General features: G+C 44.3%; 1 protein-coding gene across 4 annotated transcripts in view; it reads left to right on the top strand.

The window, feature by feature from the left end:
* The window catches only part of L1CAM (L1 cell adhesion molecule), a 138516-nt gene that overhangs the window by 54967 nt on the left and 63180 nt on the right, over positions 1-20369 (top strand). For all 4 annotated transcript variants that reach the window (XM_061614255.1, XM_061614256.1, XM_061614254.1 and 1 more), the window contains 7 exons: positions 2141-2263; positions 3207-3377; positions 5473-5584; positions 13910-14094; positions 16142-16273; positions 16360-16503; positions 17156-17267. In XM_061614255.1, coding sequence (XP_061470239.1) covers positions 2141-2263; positions 3207-3377; positions 5473-5584; positions 13910-14094; positions 16142-16273; positions 16360-16503; positions 17156-17267 — 979 coding nt within the window. The remainder of the gene's footprint in view (positions 1-2140; positions 2264-3206; positions 3378-5472; positions 5585-13909; positions 14095-16141; positions 16274-16359; positions 16504-17155; positions 17268-20369) is intronic.

The following is a 20369-nucleotide window of genomic DNA, read 5'->3' as shown; positions in this document are numbered from 1 at the left end:
ATGCATAATTTTATACACTTCTATCATGTCTCCTCTGACCCGCCTTTTCTCTAAACTAAAAAGCCCCAAATGCTGCAACCTTTCCTCATAAGGGAGTCGCTCCATCCCCTTGATCATTCTGGTTGCCCTCTTCTGAACCTTTTCCAACTCTATAATATCCTTTTTGAGATGAGGTGACCAGAACTGTACACAGTATACCAGTACACCAGGACACAAAAGCCCAGGGTACCATGGGAGATGTCATTCTTTTGTGCTCCTGACATACACTGCTACCCAGCATATCAGGGTGATAGAGATGGAGAAAGAGAAAATAACCCCCCTTGTCCTTTTACTGTACCGCTACTGCTGCTGCTCCTGCCCCCTCACCCAAAAGGTAAGGAATTAGAAGGGGAGAGGGTGTTTTGGGTGTGGGGGGTAGCAGGGATGAGTCAAGGACATTTTTCCAAGCACTCAGATTGACTCAGAAAAATAATCCAGTCATGTCTGAGTTGAACCAGGGCAAGCTTTGGAAAGTTTGTTGATGTCTTAACAATTCCTCTCTATAACACTGACTTCTGATTAGGGTTGGAGGAGAAATTCAGTTCAGTTTGCATTTGAAGCCAGAACCAAAGCATAACCATCCCTTCGAAATTTGCATTGATCCAAATTTTACAATGCAGTTCTCCAACCAAACAATGTTAACAAAAATGCATATCTTAAAGTGTGTGAAATGAACATATTAGTGAAAATTACATAAACATGCATTATATTAGGAGAAACAACTTGCAAAAATGTGACTATTAGTGAAAACTGCATACAAAAATGTGTTTATTCAGAGAAATTCACATTAAAATACTGAAGTATTTTCATGAGGATTTTTTTTTAAAAAATCACAAATTGGTGCAGAAATGTGGAGAATTGAATTTAAGACTGGAAAAATGAGAAATGGAAAGAACCAAAATTGGCAGAACTTTCCAGGACAGGGAATATATACCTTTTTCCACACCATCCCCAGACCCTATTTTCACCCTTCGTTCCAGCATAAATTCACCTATTAGGGTCAGGTAAATTTTCCACCCTGATGTCCTTTTCCCTTGCTTCTTTCCCCACTTCCAGCTGATGCCATTATTGCAGGGATGAGGAAATTTTGGCCCTGTAGATGCTGCTGAACTACAACTCCGATCATCCCCGCCCATTGGCCATGCTGGCTGGGGCTGATGGGAATTGTAGTTCAGCAACATCTGGAGGGACAGAGGTTCCCCTCACCTTCCTTATAGAATTCTAAGCGGTTTCTCATTATTCCATATCTTCTGGCAGGCAATGACAATGCTCTGTTCTTAATGGGTGGTTCGTTTACTTTCAGTTTTACAAACTAATATTTTCCCACATACCTTGGGAGCCCCACAAATATCCAGAAGTCCCTACTTTGTTGACCCCATTTTGCTGCCCTGCTGATAGGCATAGGACCACCCATTTAGATATAGGGCCAAAGAAGATGTGACAGGGCAACTGTGCGCTTTCCTGCCCCATGGACATCTATAGTCTCTCTGTGTGTGTTTTCCTACTCGTGACACTAAAAGAAGCATGTGGGGGGGGGAGTGTAATCCACCCTTGTCTTACCTTGCAGTGCTGCACTGCTTTAAGAGTTTCCCTGCAACTTGGCTTCTATACCGGAAATAAAATATGTATGTCTGCCTGCCTCATCCTTCCTTATTTTGCCCAACGATTGGGAGACCTTGTTTGGTAGTGGCCATGCATTAAAAGTAAATCATTCCCAGTGAATTATATTTCTCAAAGTGTCTTTTTATTTTCCCACCCTTGTTTTCATTATTACTTTGAGGATGTTGAGTAGGAATTTGAACCCAGATTTCCCACTTTCAGTACTGCGTGCTCTGAGCCATGTAGCGCTGCACACTGTCAGAACTCCTGCCACAGCGAGGCATTTCTGCTTACTGAGTAATAATCAAAGACCTGTTTGATGGTGTATGTTCTCCCCAAGGGAGAAGGAGAAACTGGATGTGTGAAGAATTGATCCCAAAGGACTTTGCAATCAACGCTTCTCAGTCTATAGAAGCCCTAGTTCATCTCTGGTGATTTCACCACCATCTGTCCCCTGCCCACCCAATTTCCTCCTTTACATTCTGTCTTTTGCACCCTCCAGGTGCTCCACAGTGGCCAAAGGAGAAGGTGGCACCCATTACAGTGGAGGAAGGGACCCATACAGTCTTACCCTGCAACCCACCCGCCAGTGCTGTTTCACCCAAAATCTACTGGCTGAATAGCAGTAAGTATTACCAATTGCCCTTCCAGATATGATCATGTAGATGTGATGGTGGCAGATCTAACCAAGGTGGCACAACTGTCTGTTTTTGCACTGAGGGGCTGGCAGTTGGCCTGTTGCTTAGGGCGAGCAGTTAGGGAGTTCAGCTCAGGAGGCTCGGATTCTAGGCTAAGTGCTGCGAGATAGTGTGATGGCAACAAATGTACCTTAAATAAATAAAGTCCTCTAGTCCAGGCAATGTACAAGAGAGAAAGCAAATGCAAAACCAGAAACAAGGCACAAGTAATACAAATTTCACACTATACATGCTTTGTTTGTATACAGTCCCAGGTTCAATCTCTGATTAAACTAGTCAGAATAGACCAGGGCTGGGGAAGCTGTGGCCCTCCAGCTCTCAACAGCCCCAGTCCACATGGCCAATGATCAGGGATGAAATGGGAGTTGTAGTCCCATAACATCTGGAGGGCTACAAGTACCCCAGCCCTGAAATAGACTGTACTCTGTCTGGTAGACAGTCTGATTCTGCATAAGTCCATTCTAAGTATCCTAGGAATCAAATGAACTTTTGTCCAGGAAAGTATGGCTGATGGTGTTTTGTGTTTGGAACTGGCCACTGAGGTTCAGATCCCATGGTCTGCTGGCTGAAGGGGATCTGAGCTCTTGTGGGAAACCAACAGAGAGCAGGGCTGTCACCGTGCCATGCCTTGTGAGTTTCCTAGAGGCATCTGGTTGGCTACTGTTGGAAGGGGAAGGCTAGACTAGAGAGACCTTTGGTCTGATCCACCCAGTGAGTTCTTGAATGAATGCATACATGCATGAATGAAATGGAGTAGGATTACTCTCTCTCCTGTGATGTTGGGTGGGTGAAGAGCGAAGGTGGGGTGGGAGAAGCTGTTGAATGTACTGTGGCATCTCATCCAATTTTGCTCTCCTCCCCCCCCCCCAGAGATTGAGCATATCACACAGGATGAACGAGTCACCATGGGCCAGGATGGGAACCTTTATTTTGCCAACGTCCAGATGAAGGACAGCCGCCCTGACTATATTTGCAACGCCCATTTCCAAGGTCCCCGAATCATCATCCAGAAGGAGCCCATTGAACTAAAAGTCTTTGCCAGTAAGTCTTCAGGTTGTCCTGCAGTTCTGAAGTGCAGCTACCTTCTGGGATGAGGAAGTAGCTGGTTATTGTAGGGATCCACCGGTCATGTTTCCACCTGACCTTCTGTCCAGCCAGCCTAACATATACTGAGGAAGTGTGAGATTCTTGGTAATTAGACTTAAGGCTAAGGAAGTATAATGGGGTGAACAGAAGGCTATAGAAAGTATAGCAGGGATGGGCAATCTGTGGCCATCCAGATATTGTTGGACCCCAGCACCCATGAGCTCAGCCAGCTTGGCCAATGGTTGTGGAGTGATGGTCGTGGAATAATGGGACAATATCAGGAAGGCCACAGGTTCCTCACTACTGTCTTAAATCCACCACTTATAAACTTCAATAGGTGTCCCCCAGTATACTCCCATAAGTGAACCCTTAATGTATTATGTAACATGAGAAGTGGAAAAATCCAAACAGACTTCCTGAGCAGGGGTAGGAGTATTAAAGACTAGGAACTTGAATTTGATACTGAGAGCAAGAGGGAGCCAGTGTGGAGTCATGAAGAAAGGGTGACCTGAGTGCATAGTGATAAAAGAGCTTTTGTTTTGTTTTTAGCAGAGGTTTATTGAACTGAGTGAAGTGACACATCAAGAGGGAAAAGGGTACTGAGGACATGAAGGAGTAAGCTGTTGATGATCTGAAGCTAACGTTGCTTCTAAATGACCTGTTTATTGAGCATTCATTTTGATTTTCTTTGCACAAAGTTTGCAGGGAGGTTAATAAGGATTCATTCTGATTTGTTTGTGGGGAAATTATTTATTTTATTTTATTTATTTATTATTGGATTTGTATCCTGCCCTTCCTCCCAGCAGGAGCCCAGGACGGCAAGTAAGATGTCACTGCATTAAATCAAGTGTTATTTCATACTTTCCAGTGCATTTTCCATTACTTTCTTATTGCAAAAAACCCAGCTTTGGTGGGGAAGCGAGTTTGTTAGGCAAGGAATCCGAATCTACTAATTGATCGACTTAAATTTTGCAGTATAGAGTTTGAATTCCACCCCAAAATAATGAGTCTGGAAGAGCATGTTAGAGTATATTAGAAATAACTTTCAGCACCCTTAAAAAACTAGTTTCCAGGGACCTTCACAGGAAGCCATGGCTGGTTAAAGTGGTATGAGAATGCTTTAAATGCATAGTGCAGATGGGGCCTCATAGACAAATAAAGGAACAGATTTGTCTCAGGCAGTTGGTGATTCCTTCAGAAGTGGGTGGCATGAGCTGCCTGGGCTTCGTTCCTTCTGCCTTCCCCTCAGGCATGCAAGGTTTTTAAATGGCCTTAAGGAAATTGACACCATAGTCTTAAAATCAATAAATCAAGACTAAAACATTTGTGGGTGGGTGGTGGATTTTTTTTTTTAATGCATCAATTAAAGACAAATTTCAACATGAAACTCAAAAAAATTATCTCACTCAAATTTTGAAGGCTTACTGAATTCTGCATTTGTGTGAAGCTCCAGTTTAACTCTGGCTGGGTCTATGGCCTGGTTCACATATCACGTTATATAGCCTAGTGTGAATGCACAAGCTTCAGGAAAGGAGAGTGTGATTGCTGGTTCCACTGCTCCTCTAAGCAGTGGTTTTGCTTCACTTGTCAAAACCCAGGGTCATGGTTTAGCTCCCTTGAACAAACCAGAGCCATAAATCATAGGGAAAATCTTGGTTACACCTTGTGTTTAGTCTCTCTGGGAGCCTGCACACTTATGTGTTCACACTAAGCCATGGTTTGGCTTAGTGTGATGTGTGAACCAGGCCATTGTGTGAAAATGTAGATGGAGATGGAGGGTCTGTGAATGGGTGACTATGTTTAAAGGGTGCAGGTCAGCATATCTGTCCTGATAAATCAGTGGGACAACTGATACAGGCCCTGTTCTATAGCCTTGAGGTAGTACTGCTGAAGAACAGTGTCACTCCAGTCTCTTCGGTAGTTTGTGTCAACTATGACCCCTCCGCACAGTGCTTTTTTTGGTAGGATCACAGCAGGTTTTATTACCCTAGAGTGGGCTCAGACCCCTGTTGGCTCCTTGCTGCCCATTTGCCTTTTTTCTCTTCCACAGCCAACACCTTCTTGCACCAGAAGCCGATTCTAATTGTGCCGAATAAGAAATCCAGTACGTACGTGGCACAGCAGGGGAAGGCTTTGGTACTGGAATGCATCGTGGCAGGACTGTAAGTGCCTTGGGATACCTGTTGCCAAAGGGCAAAATTTCTCACTGAAGTCACCAATGCTGGGGAGAGGAAGATTTGAAGATGTATGAAGGGGAAATTTATAATGAGTTTATGGAGAAAACCTCCATCAACAACTGCCAGCCAGTGGATCAGCTAATGAATGATTCTGCAGCTTCAGGCCATTTTAACTAAAAACCCATGAATGCACCCAAGACACTGTTCTTCAACTATGGGTGCTCAGATGTTGTTGGATTATTCCCATCAGCCTTGGCCATTGGCTAAGCTGGCTGGAATTAGACTACAGTGTTGTTAAACATCTGGGGATCCCAGGTTGAAGAGCAGTGTCCTAGGATACTTCATGAATTTCTCTAAACAAGTGTGAATTTTACTTGAAGTTGCCTATTTTCACAAACTTCTTCGAGCAGTGAGTTCCATAGGGCAACTGTGAATCACATGGAAGTGCAACTTCTTGGCTGTCTTAACCCAGGGATTTTTAAATTTTATTTAAAAATATTTCTATCCCGCCCTTCTACCCTATAACAGGGCACTCAGGGCAGCTTACAAAAATAAAATCAAACACGTACATAATAAAACTGTAAACAGTAAAATCACAAAAACATTAAAATAAATTAAAATACATAAAATACAATTAAAATGCATACAATACAATATATATATATATATACACACACATATATACATATATATAGGAAGTACTAAAGGGACTACAAAGGTAAAATTTCATAGAATCATAGAATCATAGAGTTGGAAGGGGCCTTGTAGGCCGAGTCCAACCCCCTGCTTGCAGCAGGAAATCCACAGCTAGAGCATCTCCTGCAGATAGCTGTCCAGCCTCTGCTTGAAGACATCCAGCGAAGGGGATCCCTCCACCTCCCTAGGCAGTCAGTTCCATTGCCGAACTGCCCTTACTGTCAAGAAGTTCCTTCTAATGTCCAATCTGAATCTACGCTCCTGCAACTTAAAACCATTAGACCTAGTCCTACCCTCTGGGGCAGCAGAGAACAAATCTGTACCCTCCTCTATGTGACAGCCCTTCAGGTACTTAAAGAGTGCAATCATGTCACCCCTCAGCCTTCTCTTCACCAGACTGAACATGCCAAGTTCCTTCAACCTTTCCTCATAAGACTTGTTCTCCATACCGGCTATCATCCTCGTTGCCCTCTTCTGAACCCGCTCTAACTTGTCTATATCTTTCTTAAAATGAGGTGCCCAGAACTGAACGCAGTATTCCAGATGAGGCCTGACGAATGCAGAATATAGTGGGACTATTACTTCCCTCGACCTGGAAACTATAGCTCTGTTTATGCAGCCCAAAACCACGTTTGCCTTTTTTGCCGCAGCATCACACTGCTGGGTCATGTTCAACTTGCGATCCACTACAATTCCAAGGTCCTTCTCACATGCACTACTGCTAAGCCGGGTATTTCCCATCCTGTACCCGTGCATTTTGTTTTTGTGGCCTAAATGCAGAATCTTGCATTTGTCTTTATTGAATGTCATTTTATTAATTTCAGCCCAATTTTCTAGTCTATCCAGGTCCCTTTGGATTTTATTCCTGTCTTCCATTGTGTTAACTATCCCTCCCAGTTTCGTATCATCTGCAAACTTCATAAGGCTTCCCTCCACCCCATCATCTAAGTCATTGATAAAAATTTTGAAGAGTATCGGCCCCAGGACAGAACCCTGAGGCACTCCACTCGAAACCTCCTTCCAGTCCGAAGCAGAGCCACCGACGACCACTCTTTGAGTACAGTTTTCCAACCAGTTGTGAATCCACCTGACAGTATTTCCATGTAGTCCGCATTTGACCAGTTTGCTAATCAAAAGGTCGTGGGGGACTTTGTCAAACGCTTTGCTGAAATCTAGATAGATGACATCTACAGCATTTCCACCATCTACTAAGCTAGTGACCCGATCAAAAAAAGAGATGAGATTAGTTTGACAGGATTTTTTCTTGACAAACCCATGCTGGCTCCTACTAATCACAGCATTGTCATCTAGATAGTTGCCAATGGACTCTTTTATTATCTGTTCTAATATCTTTCCTGGTATTGAAGTCAGACTGACCGGCCTGTAATTCCCCGGATCTTCTTTTTTTCCCTTTTTAACGTAGAAGGCATCAAATGAGTGTCAGGCTCTACCTTCAGTCCCTCCCAAAGGCTCTCCGGAACAAGATCGTTTTCAGAAGTCTCCGGAAAACCAACAGGGAGGGAGCAGAGTGGACTTCTTGGGGTAGAGTATTCCAAAGCTTGGGGGCCACAGCTGAAAAAGCTCAGTCCTGCGTGCCTGTCAATCTAACATCTTTCACTCCAGGCACGCAGAGGAGACCAGAGGCAGATGATCTTAAATCCCAGGCAGGTACACATGGGCGCAAGCGGTCCCTCAGTTATATTGGTCCAAGGCCATTTAGGGCTTTAAAAGTCAGAACCAGGAAACAGATTGGGAGCCAGTGGAGTTGACCAGTGGAGTTGATAAAGCACAGGGGTGATATGCTCCCTGCGCCGTGCTCCAGTTAACATTCTGGCTGCTGCATTTTGAGCCAACTGCAGTTCCGAACCATTTTTAAAGGCAGCCCCACATAGAGTGCATTACAGTAATTAAGCCTCGATGTCACCAATGCATGTGTCACTGTGGCCAAGTCAACTGCCTCCAGGAATGGACACAGCTGGTAGACCAGTTTGAGTTGGCCAAAAGCACTCCTGGCTACCACAGCCACCTGATATTCAAGCAGCAGGGCAGGATCCAGGAGGACTCCCAAACTGTGGACCTGCTCCTTCAAGGGGAGTGAAACCCCATTCAGAACAGGTTGCAACCCTGTCCTTGGTGCAGTTTTTCCCTTGACCAGCAGTACTTCCGTCTTGTCTGGATTAAGTTTCAGTTTGTTAGCCCACATTCAGCCCTTCACAGCCTCCAGGCACCGGTTTAGGATGAGCACTCCCTCCCTGCTATCAGGTGGTAGGGAGAGATAGAGCTGAGTGTCATCAGCATATTGATGACATTGTACTCCAAATCTCCTGATGACCTTGTGACGTCCTTCCCTGGTTCTCCCTGTCTGGTTCCCACCTGCTTGTGGCTACTGCCTTTCACTAGGCACCACCAGGGATACCACCAGTTCGGACCGTCCTTTATATGGTTTCTCACTCCGCTCTAGCACAGATCTCACTAGATCCCCCTGCTAGGCAGCACCACCAGTCACGTCCTATAACCAATACTTCCAGAGACTTTGCCTGAGTCTCTCTCTAGCTGGTTACTTTTGTGACTGCGTGCTTATGCTGTTCCCAACCCCCTTGTATATTTATAGATAACTCATACAACTCTGGGTTGCTCTGGATACTTGAATTGTTATTATTCCTCCCTTCACCGCTGCCACCATTAGATACTGTTTCTGTTCAGCCTTGGTAATTACCTTGCCCTCCCTTCTGGTATGTATATCCCCCAGCCAAGGATCAGGCCTTTGGTAAACCAAATAAGTATTTATTAAATATCAGAAATAACAAGATTAGTTTTAGAATGTTTCACAAGCGTATGGTTTCATCTATTCCTGTTTTGTACTTGACTTATTATTAATCAGAACTCCAACTCCCTCTTTCTCCACACTCCTGACCTCCACCCTCAAACCCCTCTTTCTCCACACTCCCAACATCCGCCCAGATTCAACTGTCATTCTTCCATTTATACTCCCAGCCTCTCAAACGCTCAGCCAATCATCCAGCATTCTACTGCTCATGTACTCCCCCCTCCTCTTTCACTCCACTTACCATATGTCTTCTATATAAACAGCACTTACCATATTTACCTTACAAGCAGGAACATCACAGACCTCTCCCAGCGGTTTCATATAACTGTTAAAGAGCATGGGAGACAGAATGGAACCTTTTACCCCACAGGCCAACGGCCCAGGGATGGGTGACCTGGGGCCCTCCAGATGTTGTTTGGCTCTGGATTCCCACAACCCCAACCAAGAATCAAGAATAATGGGAGTTGTGGTCCAGCAACATCTGCAGGGCCACAGGTTCTTCACCCCGTCTTAAACCCACCACTTATTAAATTCAACAGGTGTCCCCCAGTGCTCTTCCATTACTCTGTTAGCTTTGGGCAGGAGTGGCTAACTTGGTGCCCTCCATATGTTGGTTCCTACAACTCTGGAGGGCCATAGGTTAGCCACTAGTGGTTTAGGGGCACTATTGCCTTCCTTTGAACTCACAGATCTTTTCCGTTTGGTTGCCTAGAGCAGATTCTGTCCCTCTGCAGGTGACTAGGTGAGTGGCTATTTGGCAAGCCTCCCAGAGTCTATTAACAATGTCTGTTTCTCATTCATCCTTACCAGCAAATATGTGTCTCATCTGTAAGATGAGCTATGCCTCTACACCAAAATCAAATGGGTGTTGCACTCAATGGAAATGCCTTTGTACGTATGTTTCCTAAGCCTTCCTTCCTTCCAAGGCCTGGTGACCAATTCAGTAGGCATGAGCGGTACCAGTATGTATATGAGCAAGTTAGTGTTTGTGTGTGTGCACGCTTTGCATGCAGAAGATCCCAGGTTCAATTCCTGGCATTTCCATTTCAGTTAGGGCTGGGAAAGACCCCGTCTGAATCCCTTGAGAGCTGCTGTCAGTCACTGTAGACCAGCCTTTCCCAAGCAGTGTGCCTCCAGATGTTGTTGGACCACAATTCCCATCTTTCCTGACCATTGGCAATGCTGGCTGAGGCTTATGGGAGTTGTAGTCCAACAACATCTAGAGGCACACTGGTTGGGAAAGGCTGCTGTAGACAGTACTGAGCTAGAAGGACCAGTAAGGCACTGCTACTTGCACCCCCGCAAAAAAATTGCTAACTTCAATTTTCAAAAACAGATGTCTTGTAGAAAAAATGAAAAGCACAAAACTTGAAACTGCTAAATTTATTTTAGTTGCATTTTTTCCAAGGGTTAAAAAAAACTGATCTGTATAAAACTGTGCCCCTCAAAGGTCAGTACTGCGCCCCTCTGAGGTCTGCACCCTAGGCGGCTGCCTAGTTGGCTAATGATAGCACCAGCCCTGCCCCCAACTTTAGTTTTCACTCCATAGTGGGGCTTGGCAAGGACGCTGGCAGCTCCAGCCCAGTCTGGCAGGCAGGGGCAGCCCCCTTTCTCCCCTTTGACTGCATAGAATGAAGCAACCCCATCTGGTCTTGGAAGTATAAAAGGCAGGTCTGAAAATCCAAAATGTTCCTTCTGTAATTAGGGAAATATCTTGTTCATTAGTTTCTCTGGGGAGACTCAGCCCATCCGGCCTCTTAGCCACAGGTTTGCTGCTGATGAGGAGGAGAAAGTGCCAGGGATGGTGAACTAGGAAGCACTTTGGCAATGTGCTTAATCATGGTTTCATTATGTGTTATTAGGCAGTGCCTGGATGATGCCAGAAACAATAAAGAGCAGCTTTAAGAGGAAGGAAAACAACAACTTTATTTAGTGTCCCATTGAGACAAGGCTTAGGGGGTCGTGTGCCTAATACAGTCTGAAAAGGGACCAGTGTGTTGCAGTGATAGCATGCTGGACTGTAGCCGAGAAGGTCTAGGTTCAAGCCCTTACATCGCTGTGAAGCTTTCTGCGTAACTGACACGCAGTCCCAATTCTCCAGCCTAGTATACCTCACAGGGTTGTTGTGAGGATAAAATGAGATAGGAGAACAATATGTGCCACCCTGAGCTCAATGGAGAAAGGGTAGGATGAAATGTAATAAAAAACAAACAAATAAAGAAAAACAAAAATAAATAGATAAATAAATAAAACCACAGTTACCTGACCTGCCTATGGACCTTGTGGCATTGTATAATTGTAGAATGCAGAGATAAGAAAGATGTTGGGGGGCAATGGCAGGGTGTGTGAGTTAGAAAACTTTTTTAGAGCTGCAACATTTCGTTGATTAATTGGCTGATCAGGTTGAAAAAATGCCCCCAATTAATTGGGCAGCAGATTTTAAAAAATAATTATTTTTAATACAAACATTTACTTTGGATATAATGCAGTTTTCTAAGATGATATATGCTATTGGACATTCAGATATTATCAAAAAAAATTATTGTTCAAAATAGTCGGCTTAATCATTTGTGCATTTATGCACATTTCACTGATTCATTAATCAAATATTTGATTGTGGCTGTACCATGAATTAAGAGATGGTGGCTGCTTCAGGTGACACTAAGGCCAGCTGAGTAGGGAACAACTAATCCACCAATAGGGTTTCATATGCAAGTTCCATTCAAATTAATGGGAGTGGTCTTGTACAGGAGAACTTCCCAGTGGATTGTGTCTCATGTTAGTTAACAGTGTGGATGTGTGTGGATGGGGATACCGCTTGGATTTTCTCCCTCATGTCTTGGGCCAGTTTTAACTGATGCCGGCAGGGGTAGGGGTTAGAGTCCATTGGAATGTGTAGTGCAAACATTTTCATCCACAGACCATTTGAAAATTGTTAAGGGTCTTAGCAGACCACTTAATGATTTTTGCCTGTTGTAGCAATTGTAATGCACTGTGCTAGATGCTGTATGGTTTTTAATTGTAATTTTATTGCTTCTTTTTCTTATATATTATATTTTATTGTATTCTGTAGAATTTGAACTGGAATACATTAAATTACAATATAAGAAATTAAAGAAACAATAAAAAGATGATTAAAAACCAATACAAATATTTAATGCAATGCATGTGCCATCTCACTTTCAACCACAAATCCACAGACATGCTGCAGATCAGCTGAATAAAACTTGCAGACCACTGGTAGTCCATGGGCCACAGTTTGGGAACCCCTGCTGTAATGCAAAGCTTTTTTCAAAACCCAGACAAATAGAAATGGGCTCACATAGAACCTGGCAAAAAGATCTGGAAACTTAGAATTGTGCTGTTAATAGATTTTCATGAGCATTGATAACCTTTTGGTGAAATCTAGCAATGTTTTCTAGAAGCTCTCATTGTGCAAATATCCAAGTCATCATGTAGTAAATTAATTCAACAGCTGCCAGTTAACCCTGTTACTTGATTACTTGGGGAGGGTTAATTGCTATAACTGAAATGCCTCCTGCCCTGTTTTAATATTGTTGTTGCAGCTGCATTGTTTTTACACTGTTTTATATTGTATGTTGTATTATCACTGTATTTTATCATTTTGTATTTAATGATTTTGTACGTCGCCTAGAGTGGCCATTGGCAGAAATTAAATTTATTATTATTATTATTATTATTATTAAAGAAAACTTTTAATCAATAAGAGTTTAGTCAATTAAGTGTTGACCAGTGGATTAAATCTCCATAAATCTGCATATGAGTAAAACACAATTGGTTGGCTCTAGACTAACTGTGCATTCCTATCCATGTTTACTCCATGGTGAGTCCAATGGAACTTACTTCCAAGAATGTGTGTAAGGTTTTCCCCTTAAGTTAATTAAATGTACATCCCATTGAAATCAATGGGGTGAATGAATTATGAGTAAGGGTTGTTTCCAAAGTTAAGCATATTTGAGTAGACCCATGAAAATTAATGGATGGTAGTCAGTGCTAGTCCTACTAAAAGTAGACCTGTTGACATTAATAGACATGGCTAACTTTGGTTCATTAATTTCAGTGTGTCCGCTCTGAGTAGGACAGTTGAAAGACAAACATAATGCTACTAACTCCGCTTACCTGGGTGTAAGCCCTGCTGAATTCAGTAGAACTTGCTTCTGAGTAGGTATATTTAGGATTGATTTTAATGGATGCCAAGTGGAACTATCTGAATCTTGATGCAAGCCAAAACTTATAAAGAAAAAAAATACTTCCTGATTTTTATAGATGATACCCACATATTTCACAGCAGGTATCATCTTAGAAGGAGCACGCCCCCTTTGCTTCTTACACAAGAAGTGATTCCATTTTTAAGATGAAGCTTGCCACCTGCAGTTTTTATAAGTGCTTATTTTAAAAATAATGTTTAAAGATTTAAACAAAACCTTCCTTGTTAGTCCATCAAGATGTTTTAATCAATTAACCAATTCATCAATTAAATGTCATAACGCTACTGCCCCTGAAGGGAGGAGGACAGGGAGGGAAAGGAACAGGACATACATCATGGCCCCTACCAGCCTTCCCCAACCTGGTGGCCCTCCAGATGTTGTTGGACTGCAGCTCCCATCACCCCGTGAGCATGGACCAATGATCCATTGGAAGGTGGGAGTTGCAGTCCAAAAATATTTGTAGGGCATTGGGGGAAGGCTGCTCTTAGCTATCAAATTAGTTGGCATAAAGTTAGAAGGCCATTTCACCCACACTCTTTCTCTTCCCTCTTCCTGCAGCCCTACACCAACTGTGAAATGGATCAACATGAATGGACTGAATCTTTCAGACCGGGTGGTCTTTGAGAATGCAAATAAAACCTTACGCATCCCAAACGTGGTGGAGGATGACGATGGAGAGTATCAGTGCATTGCTACCAACACCCATGGCTCTATCACCCACACCTACTATGTGACTGTTGAAGGTACGCCCACAGACTTAGCCCTTAGGTGCTGGTGGGATAAGAGGGAGCATCAGCTAAGCAGGGGAAATAGGAATCTCAGGGGACATGATATTTATTTCAGAAATCAGTAGCCAGAGGGGAGACAGAGGAAGCAGCCTTATGCTAAGTCAGACCATTGGTCCATCAGTATTGTCTACACCATTGTCCTTCAACCTTGGATCCCCAGATGTTGTTGGACTGCAGATCCCATCATCCTTAGCCATTGGCTAAGCTAGCTGGGATTGATGAAAGTTGTAGTTCAACAACATCTGTGGATCCAAGGATGAAGAACAGTGGCCTACATTGACTGGCAGCGGCTCTCCAGGGTTTCAGATAGGGGGCATTCTCTGCTCTACCTGGAGATGCCAGGGGCTGAACCTGGGATCTTCTGCATGCAAAGCAGATGTTCTACCACTGAGCTATGGTCCCTTCTCCATATTCAGCAAGGGACCAGGGCCGGATTTTCAAGATCAAATTGTAAAAAACAGTGGGCATGTTCCAGACTAAGTATATCAAGAAGGTTTTAGATACTATTGATTTCAGGATGAAATTATTATTTTCATTATCATCACTGTCATCATCAGGCATGGTGGGGGGAACCTTGTCAGGACAGTGACAAAAAGGAGGGAGGTTAACCCTTTACTCCTTCACTGGCCCCATCAAATCCCCCCCAAGCTGCTGTTAACCCTGGAGGGTAAGCTACTGTTGGCATCCAACACTGTCCTGATAGGTCTCTCCTTCACCCAAACTACCCGCATGCTTAGTTGTGAAGGGTAAAACTCATGACTTTTCCTGAATATGATCCTTTCACCCTTCTACTTCCTAGTAGTGTGTAGCACAGCACCCTTTGTGATGCAACATTGTCATGCTGTGCTTTCCCCCACCATTGACAGCCAATTATGTATGTGTGGGGGGTGGGTGGAGGTGGGATGGATGCACCATGTGATGATATCATGTTGTGTTATACAAAATGTTACCATGAAGGAGAGAGGAAGAAATACAGGGAGGCATCAGCCCCCTTTCTTTCTTTTTTTCTTGTAATTCTAGCTCTGCCCAAGGAGAAAATGAAAAAAGGAGGGGAGGAAGGAGGAAAAAGGAGGTTAATAGAGAAGAATGTGAATAAGGTCAGCTTTGGAAGAGGCAAGCCTGGACTCACTTACTGAAATGTTGTTTGACTAAAACAGGGGTGAAAGAACTTGTGGCACTCCAGATGTTGTTGGACTCCAACTCCCATCATCCCTAGCCAGCAAAGTCAACGTTCATAGATGACGGGAGTAGTAGTCCAGCAAGATCTGGAGGCCCACAGGTTCCTTACCTCTGATCATTTTCCTTACAACCAATTGTACTAATCTCTCCAGCCACATCTGTATTAATTGAGGGCTGGTAGCTGTCCACTGACATAATAACGAGCTGGCAACTATCCCAAAAACAAAAACGTACTGAGTGCACGCAGTTTTAGAACAAATTGCATGTTCTAAAATGTTCTAAAATTTATAACATTGTTTGAACAAATTGAAATCTATTCTCAATTGAAGTTCCATTCCAACCTCTTCTCTCAGTTGCCTAGTAATTTCAGCAGCAAAGAGACCGCACTGGGAATGAGCACCCTGCTCTACCCAACAATCTTTGGCAGCTCAGTATTCTATGCATGTGTGATGTGGAACACGAATTATAAGTGAAATTCTGAGTATTTGTAAGAGGTTAGAACTTCAGCTTGACCAGTCACATTTTAAATGTATTACACATTTATACTATGCAGTGCAGTAGCCTAATCAGGAAGTTACCAACAGAGATGACAATAGCTGGAACTTTTGGCTTTACATTCGTTATTGAAGGTAGCAATGAAAGTGTTTCAATGTCAGGAGCAGGGCAGGGGTATCCTGAATCTCTTTCAGGTGTTCGAAAGTTGACAGAGATGAACTGAGAGACGTCATTAGACTCTGTGGAGTTAGCAGCGAGGCTGCAGATCAGTCTTAAGAGTGTGTGTATCTGTGTGTGCACCACCTTCACTCCAGCCATCTTTTCTCAGCTGCTCCATACTGGATAAAAAAGCCAGAGAGCCAGATCTACGCACCGGGAGAGACCATGCGCTTGGATTGTGAGGTTTATGGGAAACCCAAACCAGAGGTGATGTGGAGAATAAATGGGATCCCGCTAGAAGGTGAGGAATGCGGGTGAGAAAAACAGATGCCTTGTTGTCATTCTTCCCCTCCAGAGCCTAACCTTTTATTTTTTGCTGGGTTTCAGAGGTGATGCCAGACCCCAAAAGGGAGGTGCTGCCAGGAGCTTTGATCCTCCGCAAGGTCCAGCCAAATGATACAGCAGTGATCCAGTGCCAAGCCCAAAATAAACATGGCAGTATCCTGGCCAATGCATACATCCTAGTTGTCCGTGAGTTTATCTGTTCGCCTTGGATCAAAGTGGGGCTGGGCCAGCTCAAGAAGGTGGCAAGGTTGGGCATTGTCTGGTGGGAGGGGGGGCAACCACACCACCCCAGCAGTGCTACCATTCTCTCATTGCAAAGAGTACCCAAAATGTATTCTAGGCTCCTTCTCTGCATTTTCAGTTTTCATTTTTTTAAAAAGCCTCTAACTACTTTTCTTGGAGAGCCATCTAGCAATGGGTGGAGAGCTGGCAGACCAATCCCAGCCCCCTAAAGTGGTGTGCCTATATGTTCTGTTGCCACAGATGCCACTGCTTCACACCTAGTTTGCCCCAGGTTGGCATTTGGGGAGGGAGTGTGGAGAGAGAGTCCTCTGGAGAGAGTAGATTAGGTCCGGGGACCTCTAGTTACTGATCCTATCCAAAGCCCTTTACTTACAGAGATACAATGGAAACATAGGACTGTTTTGCTGTTTCACACTGAATTGCAATGTCTTTACACACACCAACACACACATCCCAAAGCTGACTATGTAGCTAGTCCAATGTACTTGTAGGACCCCTCTAAACTTAGAGAGGTTGACTGAGGAGATAGAACCAGTTATTTATTTAGTTGGTGTCCTGCCCCCAACCACATATCTACCTTCTTGATTTACTCCAGGTCTGCCAGCAGAGATCCTGACCCAAGATGGCATAGTGTACAGTGTGGTAGAGAACCAGACAGCTATCCTGCACTGTGAGACTTTTGGGGCACCTAGGCCCACTGTGAAGTGGTGAGTCTCTCAGGAATCATTCTCCTAAAATGTGCCTTTTAAAAAAAAATTGTCCTTTGCTGTACTGCCATTTGTATATATCACTTTTTCTTTACTAACGTTCTGGCATTTGGGGCTGAGTGCCATTAAGTAAGTGTATTAACTTTTGTTTGTATATGGCAAATGATTATGTATCTTTCTGTCCGGAGACTGTGAAGGTATGCTGTGGGATCTTATTATTAGCCTTACTCTGCCTGATAGCAAACTCAGGTGCTGAGTGACTGTTGACAGTGATGTAGTCAAACAGGAACACTGAGAAACAAGAGAGTGGTAAGCATGCTCAGAATATTAGCATGTTCAGGATAGCTGGCATATAGTGTATATATATATATATATATATATTTAACTAAGTGAGGTAGCAATTCCCCCTCGATACACCCACAAAGAGCCCAGCAAGGACTGATCATGCTTAGTGGTCATAGAATGTTGAGTTTCTGGTGGGGATAGGGGCAGGGAAATGGAAAAGTATCCTAGAATGGGGCATTCCTGCCTGGCACACTGAATAACATATTGCAACATATTGTTGCAGTTTGTACTTGTTCCCTACGGTGGTGAGTATTGATGGCTTTGTAGAGGGAGTATAAATTTATGCAAGGGAGCCCTGAGGTCTGCAAAAGCATATTTAAAAAAAACAAAACCTGGGGGGGGGAGCTCTAAAAACAGCCTATATGAGGAGTGAGCATTCTCAACACTGAGTGTGAGATGGAGTGTGATTAGATTACAAATTAGATCACCCACATTAGACTACAAATGCAGCCACTGCCTGGCAAGCAATAGTGTTCAGATATGAGCTCAATAGCTCTCACACGTGCACTAATGGCATGGATGGCTTGGCTGGAATCTTCTAGCTTTGCATCTTCTAGTTCTTGCAGCTGACTATAAGGGAGAGGGTAAAATTCTGATTGGGCCTGCTCTATCAAAGGGAGTCAAGACAGAGAAAGGCATGAAGCCAGATGGAAAAGGAAAGGTTTCTCATTTCAAGAGAAGAAACCACTCTGAGGCCGCCCTGGGCTCCTATCGGGAGGAAGGGATATATAACCTCTGCTACAGTTTCTGCCACCTAAAACTTGGACACCGGACATTAACAGGAATCCAGTCCTAGAAACCTTTCTCTTATCAATAAACAGAGTCATCAACAACCACACACCAACTCCTATTCACGCCAACATTTCAAAAGAAGAAAGAATAGCCCTAAGGAACCTTCAGATGAGAAGGGATATTGTCATCAAGCCTGCAGATAAGGGTGGTGCTGTTGTGGTACTGAACACTACAGCAGAAGGTCAAAGACAACTAAAGGATGAAACAGCATATAGATTTCTTGACAAAGATATCACCACAGATCTCAATACTTGGTCTCAGAGGTATTGCTTGGATCCCCCAGACTATTAGTACTGGGGGATCTCAACATCCATGCCGAGGCGGCTTTGTCTGGGGCAGCTCAGGACTTCATGGCCTCCATGACAACCATGGGGCTGTCTCAATTTGTTAGTGGTACAACACATGTATCGGGGCATACTCTAGACCTTATTTTTGCGACTGGACATGGGGATAGTGATCTGGATGTGGGGAGTTTTATATCTCTCCCTTTGTCATGGACAGATCACTGCTTGCTGAAGTTTAGACTTTCAGTAGCCTCTTCCCTCTGCAGGGGTGGGGGACCTATTAAATTGGTCCGCCCCTGGAGTCTAATGAATCCTGAAGGTTTTCAAAGGGCTCTGGGGTTTTTTCCGACTGACAGGACTGGCGCTCCTGTTGAAGCTCTGGTTGACCTGTGGAATGTGGAGATGACCTGAGCTGTTGACACGATCGCTCCTGTGCGCCCCCTCCTGTGCAGAGCTCATACAGCTCCTTGGTATACTCCAGAGCTGAGAGCGATGAAGCAAGATAGGAGGTGGCTTGAGCGGAGATGGAGGCGAACTCCCGACGGATGCAATTATGCGCTGGTTAGTGCCTCCACCAAGCTGTATGTTAGAGTGGTGAGGGCGGCTAAAAAACAACATTTTGCTGCCACCATTAATTCATCTCTTTGCCGCCCAGCAGAGCTTTTTCGAGTTGTCCACAGGCTACTTCAGCCAGGCCTGCAGGACACGACAGAATCATCGGTGGCTCGCTGTAATGAGTTTGCTGAGCACTTTCAGCACAAGATTCTATGCATCCGCCGGGACCTAGACTCCCAATTTATAGTAGTTGACCCTAACGAGGTGTCCGGAGCACAGTCTTGCCATGTTTTATTGGATGAGTTTCAGTTGGTTCAGCTCGAGGACATGGACAAGGTGCTTGGACTGGTGCGTGCAACCACTTCGATCCTCGATCTGTGCCCCTCTTGGCTAATAAAATCTAGCAGGGAAGGAACAGTTGGCTGGGCCAAGGAAGTGATAAATGCCTCTTTATGAGAGGGAGTGGTCCCTGACTGTCTGAAAGAGGCGGTGGTGAGACCACTCCTGAAAAAACCTTCCTTGGACCCAGAAAATCTCAACAGCTACAGACCAGTAGCAAATGTTCCATTCCTGGGCAAGATCTTGGAACGTGTGGTTGCTGACCAGCTCCAGGCGCTATTGGATGAAACCGATTATCTAGATCCATTTCATTTGGGCTTTAGGCCTGGTTTTGGCACTGAGACAGCCTTGGTCGCCCTGTATGATGACCTATGTTGGGAGAGGGACAGAGGGAGTGTAACTCTGTTGATTCTCCTTGATCTCTCAGCGGCTTTTGATACCATCGACCATGGTATCCTTCTGGGGAGGCTTGTGGAGTTGGGAGTTGGAGGTACTGCTTGGCTGTGGTTCCGCTCCTACTTGGCGGGTTGGCTCCAGAAGGTAGTGCTTGGGGAACATTGCTCGACTCCATGGGCTCTCCAATGTGGAGTTCCGCAGGGGTCAGTTCTGTCTCCCATGCTTTTTAACATCTACATGAAGCCGTTGGGTGCGGTCATCAGGCGTTTTGGAGTGCGTTGCCATCAGTATGCTGATGACATGCAACTCTACTTCTCCTTTTCATCTTCTTCAGGTGAGGCTGTCGATGTGCTGAACCGTTGCCTGGCCACGACAATGGACCGGATGAGAG

The sequence above is a fragment of the Rhineura floridana genome, chromosome 3 (assembly GCF_030035675.1).
Source record: "Rhineura floridana isolate rRhiFlo1 chromosome 3, rRhiFlo1.hap2, whole genome shotgun sequence".
Taxonomy (NCBI): domain Eukaryota; kingdom Metazoa; phylum Chordata; class Lepidosauria; order Squamata; family Rhineuridae; genus Rhineura; species Rhineura floridana.
Note: the sequence above shows the minus strand (reverse complement) of the source record. Positions and strands in the feature narration are given on the sequence as shown.